Source organism: Neovison vison, chromosome 7 (genome assembly GCF_020171115.1).
Source record: "Neovison vison isolate M4711 chromosome 7, ASM_NN_V1, whole genome shotgun sequence".
NCBI classification, from domain to species: domain Eukaryota; kingdom Metazoa; phylum Chordata; class Mammalia; order Carnivora; family Mustelidae; genus Neogale; species Neogale vison.
Window position 1 is genome coordinate 10,665,083 of NC_058097.1, and position 15,318 is coordinate 10,680,400.

General features: G+C 36.4%; 1 protein-coding gene across 2 annotated transcripts in view; it reads right to left on the reverse strand.

Moving 5' to 3' along the window:
- CNTNAP4 (contactin associated protein family member 4) overlaps positions 1 to 15,318 on the reverse strand; it is a 238,368-nt gene that overhangs the window by 36,448 nt on the left and 186,602 nt on the right. For both annotated transcript variants that reach the window (XM_044255693.1, XM_044255692.1), the window contains exon 15: positions 12,852 to 12,979. In XM_044255693.1, the coding sequence (XP_044111628.1) occupies positions 12,852 to 12,979 (128 nt within the window). The remainder of the gene's footprint in view (positions 1 to 12,851; positions 12,980 to 15,318) is intronic.

Below are 15,318 nucleotides of genomic sequence, written 5' to 3' on the forward strand. Positions count from 1 at the left end.
CTGCATACGTACTCACAGCATTGGTTAAAATTCTATCTAAATTACCTTTCTGGAAGACGTATTGATCCACTGAAGTTAGAAAACAGTAATTTCAAAACAATGGCTCATTATGTTTGCAGGGAACAGATACCTAGAGTTCAAAATCACAAACTCGACTCAGCTTCTATCTGTTCCTTAGATTTTAATTTATTTTCTATAAATTCTGGACCAAATAAGCAGTGGTTGTATCTATTTTACTCTTTCTGTTTTTCTTAGGGACCTGATTCAAAAGTCAATTCTCAGCTCATCTGTGAACAATTTTAGAGCTGAATTTATTCAGCTGAGAATACACTTTAAGGGCTTCCCCCCCACCCCGCCCCTATAGCCAAATGAAACTGTATTATCTGAGTTTGCCAAGCCTAGTCCTTATTTCCATTTTACAGTTATTTCTACGCTTAGACATTTTGATCTCTAGGAATGAATGCAAGAAAATGCAAAGTATCAAAAGTCAGGGATAACAATGTACTTGTGTTCTTAAAAGGTCTTACCTGACCTATTTTTTTAAAAGGTTTAAATGCCTTTCTGTTGAAATGTGATATACATGAAAATTAAAGTTGTAACTCTCAACTATGGAATATTATTGAATCGTATCCATTTGGTCAGATTAAAAAGAACACTCAGAATTCCTTAAAGGTTTAAATTAGATAATATCATTATTAGACATAATATTTCAGTTGTTTCATTTTAATATCACAACTAACTCAATAAAGCATCCTATCAAGGCTTCAGGGAACTGGTCGAAACAAAGGAACAATTCTTTGAACTGCTGCTATCTTCGCAATGAATGTTCTTACAGCCATGGAGACAATATATTACCTTAGGCAGCTTAAACATCCTCACACACATAATCGTGTCTATTTTGTCTAGTTAGCAAACCTCATTGTGCAGATTCTCAATAGGTAAAAAACAGAGAACATTTTATTGGAATAAGAAATTGCTGCTAATTCAAAACAATTATAAAGAAAGCAGAAGCCGATATTTTCATGATCGAATAATGTTTATGGCATATGATACCTCAGCTCTTTACAGACTGCTATTAAGAAGCACTCAGAGGAATGGGAACTGCCTCGGAGAAGGGAGGGGAGAGGGAGGGCGGCAGAGCAGAGCCCAGCAGGCGGGCACCAGCAGGAAGCGGCAGGTCTTTTGAAGACAGAGTTTCGGGCTAAGGTGGTTTAAAAATCCTTAAGCTGCACCAGCAGCAGCTTTGAATGCAATCACTTGCTGGATTAGTCAGGAGAGTTAGGCCCCTTTTATTAGCCCAACAAAAGCAAATCAGGGTGTGTTATTCTACGCGACTCACTAATAGTTGCAAATAATTTTAAGTCATTAATAATTAGCGTATTTTCAATTAAAGTCAATATAGTGTACTAAAAATTTGGAATGATTCCTTCAGGAATTCCACCTTTTATCTTTCAAAAAAAAGGGGGGGGGAGGAATGGATAATGGGATCCATAGAAGAAGGGGTAGGAAGGGTTTAACTTAATTCCATTCACAAAGTAAAAAGAGCTCATTCAGAAAAATTAACTAGGCAGAATGTCAAGATTAGAAGTAATTTAAAAAATATTCCTTTTGCTAAACTTTTATTTATATCACGAATAGATTGTCCTTTAAAAATAACAGATTTATTGAGACAGAAAGTAGATTAGTGGTTTTTCTAGGACTGGGGAGACAAGGCAGTTGGAGAATGATAGACGATAAGGGGCACAGAGTTCTATTTGGGTGTCAAAAATATTATAAAACTGTTGCGGGAATGGTTATACAATGCTGTGAATTTCTATAAGCCACAGAGTAGCTCATTATACATACGTGAATTGTATGGTATATAAAGTATAGCTCAATAAAGCTCTTTTTAAAAAAGAAAAATATTCGAAAAAGCTGTTATTTTTTAAGGCACTCTGTTTTACTTTTAAAAGCAGAATGCATATGACATGCTAACCCTACCTACCTACCTTTCTTTCTTCCTTTCTTTCCTGAGGTATGATTGACATGTATATGTAATGTATACAACTCGAAAGTTTGGTAACACTACATTTCTTATGTAAACAAAATGAAGTAAAATACAGAAACTCCAAGACAAGGGATAATTTACTAGTCAAACATATCTTTCTGAATGTGTAACAATCATTTTCAAGAGCCAGAAATATAATTTTTTTCACTAGTCTTTTTATTTTGAGATAATTGCAGATTCTCATGCAGTTGTAAGAAATAATACAGAAAGATTCTGTGTGCCCCTTAGCTAGTTTTCTCCATAGGTAACATCTTGCAAAAGCACAGTACAACCCTGACACCAAAAACACTGACACCAGTCAAGATGCAGCAATCTGTATGCCTTATGCTTCTCTTTTACAGCCACATGTACTTCTCCCCTGCCTCCCCGCTTCTGTAACCCTGTGACAAGTCCTAATCAGTTCTTTGATGTCATCTGAAGAATGTTCTATAAATAAAGGCTTATGGTATGTAGCCCTTTGAGACTATTTTTCACTCAGATTTACTCTCGGAAGATAAGGCAGGTTTGTGTGTGTCAGTAGTTCACTTCTTCTTGCTGAGCAGTAGTCCATGTATGAAAAATTAGTTTAACCATTCTTCTGTTGAAAGACATCTGGATTGTTTCTAGTTTTCAGCAATTAACAGACAAAGCTGCTATGAACATCCATGTACAAGTTTTCATATGAATGTAAATTCTCAGTTCTCTGGGATACTGCCCAGGAGTACAATCCCTGAGTCGTATGAGAGTTGAATGTTTTGCTTTTTAGCAAACTGCCAGACTCCTTTCCAGAATGCCTGTATCATTTACATCCCCCACCAGCAGTGTGTGAGGGATCAGGTTTCTTCATGCCCTGGCCAGAATTCTGTGTCATTACTTTTTTCCCAGCCATTTGAAAGGTATGCAGTAACATCTCATTGTGGTTTTGATATGCATTTTCCAGCGGCTAGTGATTTTGAGGAATTTTGTGTGTTTAATTGTCATTTGTGGCCTTTTAATGAAACCTCTCTTCGTGTCTTTTATCTAGTATATCTCTGGCTTGTAGATGGCCACCTTCTCACATGGCCTTTCCTCTGGGCACAGGTGGGAGGAGAAACTCTCTGGTGTCTCTTCCTCTTCATATAAGCACACCGGGCCAACCAAATTAGGGCCCCACCCTTATGACCTCATTTAACTTGAATTACCTCCTTAAAGACCCCACCACTTAATACAGTTACATTGTGGTTAGGACTTCAACATATAAACTTTGGGGTGGGGAAACAATTCAATCCATAACATCCATATTTTAATTGGATTGTTTCTTTTTTCCCACTGTTGATTTCTGAGGATTCTTCACATATTCTAGTTACTAGTCCTTCATCAATTCTCAGTCCTCACCTTACTTAATCTATCAAAAACAATGAACATAGTTGATTATTTTCCCCTCCTTGAAACATTTTTCTTCACTTGGTTCCAGAATACCAACACTCTTTTGCTTTTCTCATTAGTGCTATAATTCTGTTTCTTTCTTTCTTCCTCTTTCCCTCCTCAACCTATTAATGTTGGAACGCCCCCAGACTCTATCACTATACTTCTGCATCCACAATGACTCCTGCTAGTCCATTTCATGGCTTTAAATATGCTGATGACTTACAGAAACATATCTGAAGCCTAGAACTCTCAAACTAACTGCTCCACATCTCTATCTGTATGCCTCCATCGTAACTTTAATATGTTCAAAAATCCGAGTTCTTTACATTTTTCTGCAACTCCTTGACCCCAGCAATATTCTCCCTCTTGATTAGTGCCAATTTTGTGTCTCCAACTGATTATCTGACCAAACACCTTAGTGGTATTCTTGATTCTTCTGCAACCTACATTGATCCATCAGCAAACTGTATTGCTTCTCCTTTTGAACTGTTCCATTACTACAACTATCATTATTGTACCCATGGCCCAAGCCACCATGATCCCTCAGCTTGGTTGGTGATATGGTCTCATAAATGGCCTCCTTGCTTCCACCTTCCCCATTATATCTCATTAAAATGTAAATTAGATCACACCAACCCTCTGCTCAAAATTCTCCAACGTTTTCCAATCTTACTGAAGTTGAAAAATAAAGACCTCTCAAAATCCTCAAAGATCTGACCACCAGATCTTCTAATGTCTTCCATCATTCCTTGCTCCCTCTGCTCCAGACATTTTGACCATCTTGTTTTTCCACGAACATTCCCATCTCTGCATGGTTACTCTGGCTTCTTCCTCTGTACAGAGTACTCTTCCACAGATATACACATGCCTTTCTCCCTTATTTCTTTCAGATTTATATTCAAATGTCACCTTCTTAGTGGGCATTTTATAACTATTCTATTTAAATTTTCCAAACCTACAGCTCCCTCACCTCAACTATATTGTCTTCACAACACTTACTAGCATCTATCATATCATATATTTTACTTACATATCATCTACCTCTCCCCCAAGAGAACTCAAGCTCCAAGAACGCAGACACTCTGTCTATTTTGTTCCCTCTGTGCTAGCCCTCTCTGTCTTTCTCTTGAGATGTGGGGAAGGCATAGTAAAATGTATGGGCTCAATAAATATTTGTTGAGTGAAATTATGAGATTTCCTTTGTCAAAGTAGCAATAAGAAAGGTTAACTTGTCCCAGTTAGTTTGTATTATGTGTATCTTAATAAATACACTCAAATTCTTAGATAAACTACTAGAAAGAAGGAGGGGAAAGAGGAGAGCAGAAAAGAGAGAGAAGAAAGAAGAGAAAAAGGTGGAAGGGGTAAAAAGATGAAGAAACTTCAGGAAAATTAAATAAAGAAAAACCTAAGAAGAGAAAATAAAAATATAAAAATTACAAAGAATTTCCTAATGGTAGAGGATTAACAGACATAGTGGAACTTGCAAAATTATATGATTATCTGTTGAAATGGAATTGATCCTCACTCTTTTTAATGGTTTATATGTAGTCTGTCAAATGGAACAGAACTTTGTCGAATGGAAGAGAAATTAACCAAATCACTAGTCAATATCTTTCTCCAGTCTACGAATGTAACTTCTGCAAAGTTATTTATTGCCTACATGCACCTTTGATTATTTAATGCATTTTGGGCAGCTGTGATTTCTCAGACAGCTGAACAAGTCGATGCAGACAAAATGGAAAAAAAAAAAAACAACAACTAATTTCATTGACAAGACTTTTTTGGAACAAGAAACTTAGAACAATAATTTCTAACCATGTAAGTTTTGGGGCCTCCTTCACTGACATAAAAATTCAACAATGAATTAACTGAGAAATACACTGAATAAAATAATTAGAAAAATTCTAATGCCAGAGTTGAAAAGACCACCTTGTTCAGATTAATAAACTGAGAGCAGAAATTTAGATCATGTTTGCAATACAAGCTTCTTAAAAAATTTACATTTTATATATTTTACAACATCACATCCAATTTCAGGAAAAATTAATGGCAATGCACAACACTGAGATGCATCCTTGTTAAGTTACTGACCTTTAGGGGAAATTATTCTGTAGAGTATTCGGTTAGAAAAAGCCAGTCATCTAGCAGGTGAAAAAAATCAGTTTGTCTTTAGCATACAGCAATAGTTAATATCAGGAGACAAAGGAGCATTATCCACAAATTTCTGAGAGGAAGAAAATGTGTCCAGCCTATTTTGTGTGTGTGTGTGTGTGTGTGTGTGTTAAAGAAATCTGAGAATAAAGCACACATAAACTTTTTTTGAGGAAAAATAAAAATAAAACCTACTTTGTAATGAAATATCAGCCAAAAGATATCTATAAAAGCTGAAGAAGACAAGATGACTGCATCTCTCAGTGCAAACAAAAGTGCAATAATATGTACAAATGGTGAAAGTCACAAGGTGTGAACCCCCCCCAAATGTTACACCAGTTTCTAAAAAGTCCAAATGTAAGGTTACATTATAACTCAGAAGTTCCTCTCCTAGAAATATACTCAAGATAACTGAGTTTTATAAGAAAAGAAGATAAATGAAAAATATGTTCACAAAAACCTCATACACAGATGTCCATAGCAGCATTATTTCTAAGAGCCAGAAAATGGAATCAACCCAAATGTCCACCAACTGATTAATGGGTAACCAAAATGTAGTCTATCCATATAATGGAATATTATCTGATGATAAAAAATAATGAAGTGTTGATGCATGGTACAACATGGATAAATCTTGGCAACACCATGCTACGTGAAAGAAGTCAGTCATAAAAACCACATATTCCATGTTTTCATCTAAATGTTGTTGACTGGGGTTGGAGTTGAAGTGGGAGGGAAACAGGGAATGTTTGTCCAGTGGGACTAGGTTTCTTTTTGGGGTGATGAAAATGTTCCAAAATTGGTTGTGGTGATTGCTGCACAGCTCTGTAATATACCACAATGATTAAATATACTAAGATATGATTAGATTGTATACTTTAAATGGGTGAATTGTAAGGCATGTGAATTATTCCTTACTAAAGCTGTAACCAAAAAAAAAACAATATAAAGTTAAACCCACAAAGTTTGTTTTAGAGTTCTAAGGCAACAAATATTTCCAAGCACATGCAAACTCAAGTGCAACACTCATGGGTATTCTGGAGAGGAAACAGAAAATATCAGCTACCTGACAAGGCAATCCAAGAAGAAATAAATCAAAATAAAAAATCATTCAAGGATACAGAGGCTATGATGATAGACTAGTGGCTAGCATTAAGAATAAACAACTACAGAAATAACAGCAAAATTAGCAAAAAGGACAGGTGGGGGAGAAAAAGGAGAGGAGAGGAAAAATGAGTGCTACTTTTCCCATTTTTCACAATAGATCAATACTGCCTAAAATTTTAAAATGAATTTAATATGAAACCTAGTGACTCCATAACCTTTTAAATTTTCATAATCTTTTCTTAAAGTTTAGTGGGATCATTCAAGTTGAACATATATTTATGAGATATATAAATAATGTAAAGCAATTCCCTTGGCTTCAATTTGGTTTCTCCTTTCTCTGTCAATTTCCATTAATAAAGTTTTGGAAACTTATTTCTCAGTTCCTTTTTGTTTTGTGGTTTTTTTTTTTTTTTTTTTTTGGGTCCAGGATAGTGCTTATCAACCTGAGGCAATGTCGCCCCAGGGGACATTTGGCAATTTCTGGAGGCATATTTTGTTGTCGCAACTAGGGGGAAGGTACTACTAGTTGGGAAGAGGGATACCGCTAAGTGTCCATAAATGCATGGAACAGCCCCCAACCATAACAGGTCAAATGGCAGGAGTGCCAAAGTTGGGAAACCCTGCTCCAGAAATACTTAGCAATTCCTGGAATAATAATCACTGGTAGTCATCATTATTTGTGAGCTGCATGACTCTTGGTAATCACACTTTTTTTGGGCATTTCTGAATATCTTAAAATTTTATAATAACTGTATCAGTTAAGTCATTAATATTTAATATTTAAAATAAATAAAGGTATGTGTGTGTATAAATTATCACAAAAGCATATTATTATAGACTTGAGAATTACCAGGATTACCGGTGTCAGAAAAGTGGAAATTTTCTGAGAGCACTAGAGAGAATGTTTGCCACATTTGTGCTTGAATATCAATTACTAGCTATAATATAAGTCAGAACAGAACACAAAATGAAATGAGACCACAAAATATTTTTTCCTCCAAGAAGTAGAAAGTATTTCAGTTTTATAAAGACACTGTATTATTAGAAGAGTGAAAATCAAAAATAATTAGTATTAAGTGAAATCATGTACTCATTTGAAATCACTTCACTGCTACAAGTCCAAGTGTACTGATGAAAAATGATTCAGATGGAACTAGATTCTCTATGTACTATATGATTTTTCAAGTGGAATAAGTCTTTCAATATAATCTAAACTCTTTTCATTAAAAGTATATGTTGGCACATCATTTAATTGCTTATATAATCAAAACTTTGTTCCGGTCTCTTACGAATAATTCAAAGCTACAGGTTTCTTGAGCTGTGTATGATGAATCATTCTCATTCTTCCATAAACTGCTATTTATCGATTATCTTTCACATAACAGGTAATGTACTAGGTGCCAGGAACACAATAATAAATGAGCAATGGATCTGTTCTTGAGAGGCTCAAAAATAATTAAAAGCCAGTATGAAAAATATATCTTTGTAATTTGTTCAACATTATTTGAAAGTGTAAGACGAGGCTCTCTAGAGACCTTTGGGAGGCTTCATGGCAGAAGGGTTTGAACTTGAGCGTGACAGGTTTCAGGACATGGCTTGGGGAGATTTTGCGGATGGAGGAAAGCAAATGAAAGGGCAGTGGTCATCAGGGGTCCATGAGGTTTCTTCCTGCTGCGGGACGTGCAGAGCTAGGGAGAGGACTCTGTAGATGTCCTCATGATGAATGTCAAGAAAGCATTTAACCAGTGTAAGCACTAGATGGCATGCTCTCCAGCTAATCTGCATGCCGAAGTTGAGGGATTAGCAGTCAAGAAGACTTGGGATGGTACCTCAAAATGAGGATGTTCCTACTGCTTCTAGGGGAAAGGAAAAGTACCTGGGTAAGCCCTCTCATTAGTTACAGTCTCTCTGTTAACCAGTAAACCCAGATGTTTTCCTGTGATTCTTTCTTTTGACTCTTTTGCTTCTACAGTTCATATAAGTCAGAAACGTATTCAGCAGGATTCTACAAGCATCTTGAAGAATAACCATATTACTAAAACCTTTCCTGTTTTATGAATTTACTTCAGTTTTTTTCTTAATTGAAGGACAGTTAACAATGTTGGACAATGTTACATTAGTTTCAGGTGTACAACACAGAGACCTGACACTCTATCCTATGCTGTGCTCACCACAAGTGTAGCTACCATCTGTCATCATGCCACACTATTGCGATGCCATGGACTATATTCCCTGTTCTTTCCCTTTTGTTCCCAAGGTTTATTCATTCCATAATTAGAAGTCTGCTCCTCCCAATCTCCTTTATCCATTTCACCCATTCCCTGCCACCCTCCCCTCTGGCAACCACCATTGTGTTCTCTGTATTTATGGGTCTCTCACCTTGAAGCTGTTACAGAGATCCTCTTTCTGCTCCCATTGTTTGCCCTTTCCAGAATATCTTAGACACTGAATAATAGTCCAGCACATTGCATTTTAAGTAAGACTTCCTTCACTTAGCATAAAGCACTTGAGATTAATTCATGTTGTTGCATGTATCAATATTCCATTTCTTCTTATTGTTCAGTAATATTCTATCATATTGTATGGATACACCACAGCAAAATGGGAAAGTTCATTCATTCACTAGTTAATGGACACTTGGGTGGTATCCAGTTTTAGCAGACTATGAATAGAGCCAATATAAAACTTTCAGGTTTTTCATTTCTCTTGTGTACCTAGGCATGGGATTGCTGGATCATACAGTAAATATGTGTTAAATCTATAAAAAAAAATCTGCCAAACTATTTTTCAAAGTGGCTGTAACATTTTGCATTTGCACCAGCAATGAGGATTTCCAGTTACTCTGCATCTTCATCAGCATTTGGTATTATCGGGTTTTTTGTTTTTTAATTTTAGCCATTTTAATGGTTATATATTGTGGTATTATTTTACACTTTTCTAATGACTAAGAATATTAAGAATCTTTTTATGTGCTTTTTGAAATGTTATTTTCTCTGATGAATTGTATGTGCAAATGTTTTGCCCATTTCTTAATTTGAATTTTTTTTTATTACTGACCTGTGAGAGAGTTCTTTCTATATCTTGGACAGTAGCCTTTATCAGATATACATATATATTTTAAACATTTCATATATATGTATACTCATATATATGTATATATATTTTTAAGATTTACTTTTTTTAGAGATGGCTAAGTATCCCGTGACCTTGCTAAACTCACTTAAAAAAAAGAAATTCTTACAGATATTACCTACAAATCCATATCATTTATAAATAGAACATTTTATATCTTCCTTTCTGATCTACATCCCTTGAATTCCTTTTCTTATCGCATGTGCTAGGACTAGCAGTATGATGTTGAATAGGAAGCGTGAGAGCAGACATCCTTGCCTTGATCCTCATCTGAGAGGGAAAGCGTTTCAAGTCTTTGACTACTCAGTATGATATTAGCGATCAGATTTCCATGGATGCCTTTTAAAACACTGAGGATGTTCTCTTCAATTCCTACTTTGGCTTTTTTCATAAATAGGATGTTGAATTCTGCCATTTACTTTTCATATCTATTTTCAAGAAATTTATTTCTATGTTCATAAATAAACTCCTTAAGGATGAATGATATATTTACTAACTTTTGTGTCTGCGGCACAGCTGTAAAGGTGGGTTTATCATTTCATGTTGTGCTTTAGGTCAAACACTTAATAGTGTTATCTATGATTTCTGACATCAGACAGTAATAGCAGCAGTCCCATGGGACTTCAGAACAACATACATAAAAAAAAAAAAAGGATAAAAGAAGGACTTGGAAAAAGATGGTACCAATTCATTAGGGGTAGGCTCATATTTGGGACCACTAAGGAGTCATACTCATTTTTGTTTTATTTGTCCTGTTTTCTCAAGGCTTCTTTCCTACAAGAACATAGCTAGATATAAGATTTTCAGCATCTCTGGTTTGTGTGAGAAAACCTAAATGTCATTTTTTTTAAAATCTCATTTTTCCATTTTTCTGTCAAAGAACATCTAAGAGTTCCTTTGTCTCAGTGAAGGGTACTAGCATCCTGACTGTCTCAGTGAATGCTCCTAAGCGACTATATTTAGATCAGAAAAGCCAGAGACCATCCTCCCCCCTTTCAAGCTCAACTCCCCTCTAGATCATACTGAATTTCTCTCTCGACGTGAGTCCCTTCCTTAAGCCCCATGCCACTGTGTTGTTCAAGCCTTTATCATTTTTCCTTGTCTTACATCAAAGGTCACTTTGCTGGTCTTTAGATTTGTAACTGGTCTCCATGCTTTCAGTTGGATCATGAAGATTAAGCTATATCTTGGCCTTAAATTATTCAATGTTCAGGTCCTAGTGCCCTTAAGATGTTGTCCACATATCTTCCTTCTGCTCATAAGGCCCACTGTGCATGATTCCATATCTAGAAGCCCCATGGTAATCCAATCTATCTCAGTTGGAAAGAAAAAACAGTGTCTCTAGGGCATGACACCTTCAGGAGTACAGATTTCCCATACTGCTCTTCTGACTCAGAAAATAAGAAAGAGCTCTCCATGCTGAGAACAGTCCTATAATGTTATGTGAGGATGAGCCTTGGGCCTAAAATAGATGTACAAGACCAGGCCAAGAAAACCCTCAGTTAGTTTCATTAATAACTCAGAAATTATTTAGCTGGTCTCCAAATACTTAGACTACTTGTAAAACCATGTATCTCTGCATCGCCATGGTCACAAAAGTTTAACATTCTGGTTTCTCAGTCTCAGCACTATGGACATTTTGGAGCAGATCACTCTTTGTTGAGGGGAGCGGTCTTGTGCGTCGTAGCACAGGCAGCAGCATTCCTCACCTCTCCTTCTAGATGCCAGTAGCACTCAATCCCCCAACAACTGTGACGGCCAAAAATGTCTCCAGATACTGCCAAATGTCCATGGAGGGGGAAAACTGCCTTGCATAGAGAATCACTGTGTTAAGTGAAAAGCTTCCCTGTGTTCATGGCAGGAAGTCTGTGAGAAAGAAGACCTAAGGACTAGTGGTAGTGACCTCAGTCAAAGCAGACACTTGCCCAGGGATGGTGGCAAATGGAATAAGGGGGAGGGTGGAAGCCAGCCTGGGCCCCTGAAGGGTTAAGATCAGAACCAGCAGTGAAAACTGCGTGTGACGTATAGGACAATTTTCTATAGTCACAAAATCCTTGTACTCCCCTAGATGCATCCTGAGTTTACAACCTCATCTCTTTGCACATAATTTTTCTCTCCATGCAATACCCCATGTTATCTTCGTGTGATTGTGTGAGGACTACTAGCAGAACAGGAAGTAGAGATGTCGAAGATCAGGGATGGTAGGTACAATGGAAGACAGTTTTTTACAAGTACATATAAATTTTTATAGGCCACTATCATCTTTGCTTTTTAACTAAGCAACTTCTGCTATGTATCTCCATAAATCCACGGCATTGTTGGATCATCTCCTAGTTTGAGCCCCTAAAATAAAATTTTATCGTAGGGTATACTTTTTACATAAATAAATGTTTCTCCCATTTCCATTTTAAGTCCTGGAAATAGCTAAAAGCATAAATAATTAATGCATCAGTCTCCATATGTATGGGTACGTATGCTCATTTCATTCCCTGCAGAAAATAAATATTTTCTGTGAAACCACAATTCTGGTTTAGAGTGTTAATGCACTGAATATACAAAACAGTATGTCCCACTGATTTAGTGTAAATACACAGACACACAGACTGGGAAAAAGATGAGATTAAAAATTGAAACATATTTGATAAAAGTGGCATTTCATTCTACTGATGCTCTCATTTCACCACAGGCCCAACAGTAGAAAACTCACATTGCTCACGATTTTACGCAGCACTGAGGCTTCCCTGAGATGGATCACGGCATGCGGAAGTTTAGGAATGCTGGGATAGGTTGATAAGCCAATCAAATCGAGATGCTTAGTGGTTTTGTTCTCTTAGAATCTGAACAAAGCTTGCCACCAAGCATTTATTACAGGGCTTTACACTTTATAAGGGTACATTATCTGTTGACTGACTGGAAGAATTACTTCAGGCACTGCTCATGCATTTCACAACAGAAGTGTGATTCATTATTATATGACAGAAACATGATTCTTGCTCAGCCATGTTGACAACCCACTGCCACCACTTACTGTCTCCCCGGCAGAGGAGAGGTCCCAGTTTATAAGCTGCTTCTGAGTGCGGTCGGCCTGTGTCTGTAACCACTATCTTCCTCACTGGCAGATGCTCTTTGTAAGAAAGGAATCCAGTGTCATTGGTCCTAAAAAACAGTAACGACAACAAGATTCTTAAAATCATTCTGATTAATAAAAGGGAAGCAATAGTCCTTATTGCATTTCAAAGCCAAGATATTCTGAGGTAAGTCTGCACATGCCAATGATTGCTCACTTGAGTGAAAATGTGGCCACATTTTAGTGTCTCCTGCAGACTGATTACAGTTGCTGATTTTGAAATTCATTTTCTACGTTTTAAGTGGAATGGTTATAGCAAGGTGATCATTTCATAATGTATGAAAATACTGAATCATTATGTTGTACACCTGAAGGCTATACAGTACTGTATGTCAATTATAATTCAATATACATATATGATTAATTACATTTAGTGTAATGACTGATACTGTGTTTTTAGATCTACCAAATTGGTATTTATTTCTATTTTTTCCCATAGTATTTCTTACATTTCTCCCTCTCTCCTACTTCTCTTGGTTTACTCCATATTTCTTTGTATTCAATTATTTTTTATTCACCTTTTAGGTATGTCTATTCATAGTTGTTTTAATGTTTGTTTTATGGATCCTTACATAATACACCTTTAGTTCATCCACTTTAGTTAGATTTTGTGTTATATTACTCAATATAAAATGGTAGAAGCTCACTACAGGATAATATCCTTATACCCCCATTTCCCCTCAGCACACACCTGTTCCTTGTGTTACTGCTGTCATATATTCTAAATCTAGATGTCATAGATGTTATAATACAGCTAGACAGTAAATTTTAATTTTTTAATTACAAAAAAGAATTTAAAGCCTGGCTTTTCTATTTAATGACACAGTCATGAATTCCAGTGTTCTTCATTCCTTCCCAAAGATCTGAGTTTTCATCTAACATTATTTCTCTTTAGCCTATGGAATTTTTGTTAGTATTTCACACAATGCAGTTCTGCTGGTAATAAATTCAGCATTTGTTTAATCTGAAAAGGACTTTATTTTACTTTCATTTTTTAAATATCTATTTGTTTTGTATAGAATTCTAGGTTGACACTGCTTTCTCTTTCAACACATTACAGATAGCATTCCATTGTCTTCTGACCTGTGCGTTTGCTGAGAAGTCAGCCTTCATTTGTATCTTTGTTCCCCTGCATGGAATGTATTCCACTGTATCTATCCAACCAGGCTGCTTTCAAAATATTTATCTTGATTTTTTTTTTTTAAGCAATCTGAACAATAATCCAAGGTGTGCTTTTCTCTGTTTTCATTCTGCTTCAGATTCTCTGAGTTTCTGGAATCTGTACATTGATGTTATATTATGTATACACTATAGAGTAACAAATTATCCTACAACTTAGTGACTTAAAACCACATTTATGATCTACAGTTTCTGTGTGTCAAGAATCTGGGCATATCTTAACAGGATACTCTGGCTCAGAGCCCCTCCCAGGCTATAACCAAAGTGTTGGCGACAACTGCCATCATCTTGACAGGGGAAGGACCTGCTCGCTCCAGTGGTTGGTTTTTGGCAGTAGTCTGTTCCTTGCCAATGGATGGACTGAGGGCCTTGGCTCTTCACTGACTATTGGTTGAAGGTCACCCTCCATTCCTTGCCACCTGGCCTCTCCCCAGGACACAACACGGCAGATTGCTTTATCAAAACAAGAGTCAGGGAAAGAGTTGCAAGGAAATCAGAGGTCACAGTCTTTTGTAACCTAATCTCAGAAGTGATTCTCATCCCTTTTATCATATTTTAATTATGTGAAGCAAGTCGCAAGGTCCAGGTGACACTCACAGGGAGGAAATCACACAGTGGTGTGAATGATAGGCTGTGTGGATCACGGAGGGCCATCTCAGAGAATTGCTACCACAGACGTTTATTAAACAAATTTGAGAAATTTCCAGCCATCATTTCTGCACAGTTTTTGCCTTGTTTTATTTCTTATCCTTCAGGGACTCTGATTTCTTGCCTATTAAATCACTGATATTTTCGCAAAATCCACAAAGGTTCTGTTAGTTTTTCTTCCAAACTTCCCCCAACCCTACCTGCCATGTTCTTCAGATTAAATGATTTCAATTAAGTTGTCTTCAGGTTCATTGAAGATTTCTTCTGCTAGATCTTATATTCAAGTCTGTCCAGTGAAGTTTTCTTTTCAGATGTTGTACTTTCCTATTCCAAAATTTATTTGCTTTTTGAATACAGTTCTCATTTATCTGCTTGGTATGTCCTCTCTTCACTTGTTGTGGTTATTTTTACCTTTAAGTCTTCAGGCATGTTTATAATAGTTGCTTTTAAGTTTTTGCCTACTAATCAAACATCAGTGTTCCAGGGTCTATTTCTAATAACTACTATCATTTTTCTTGACTTTGGATTAAATTTACCCTTT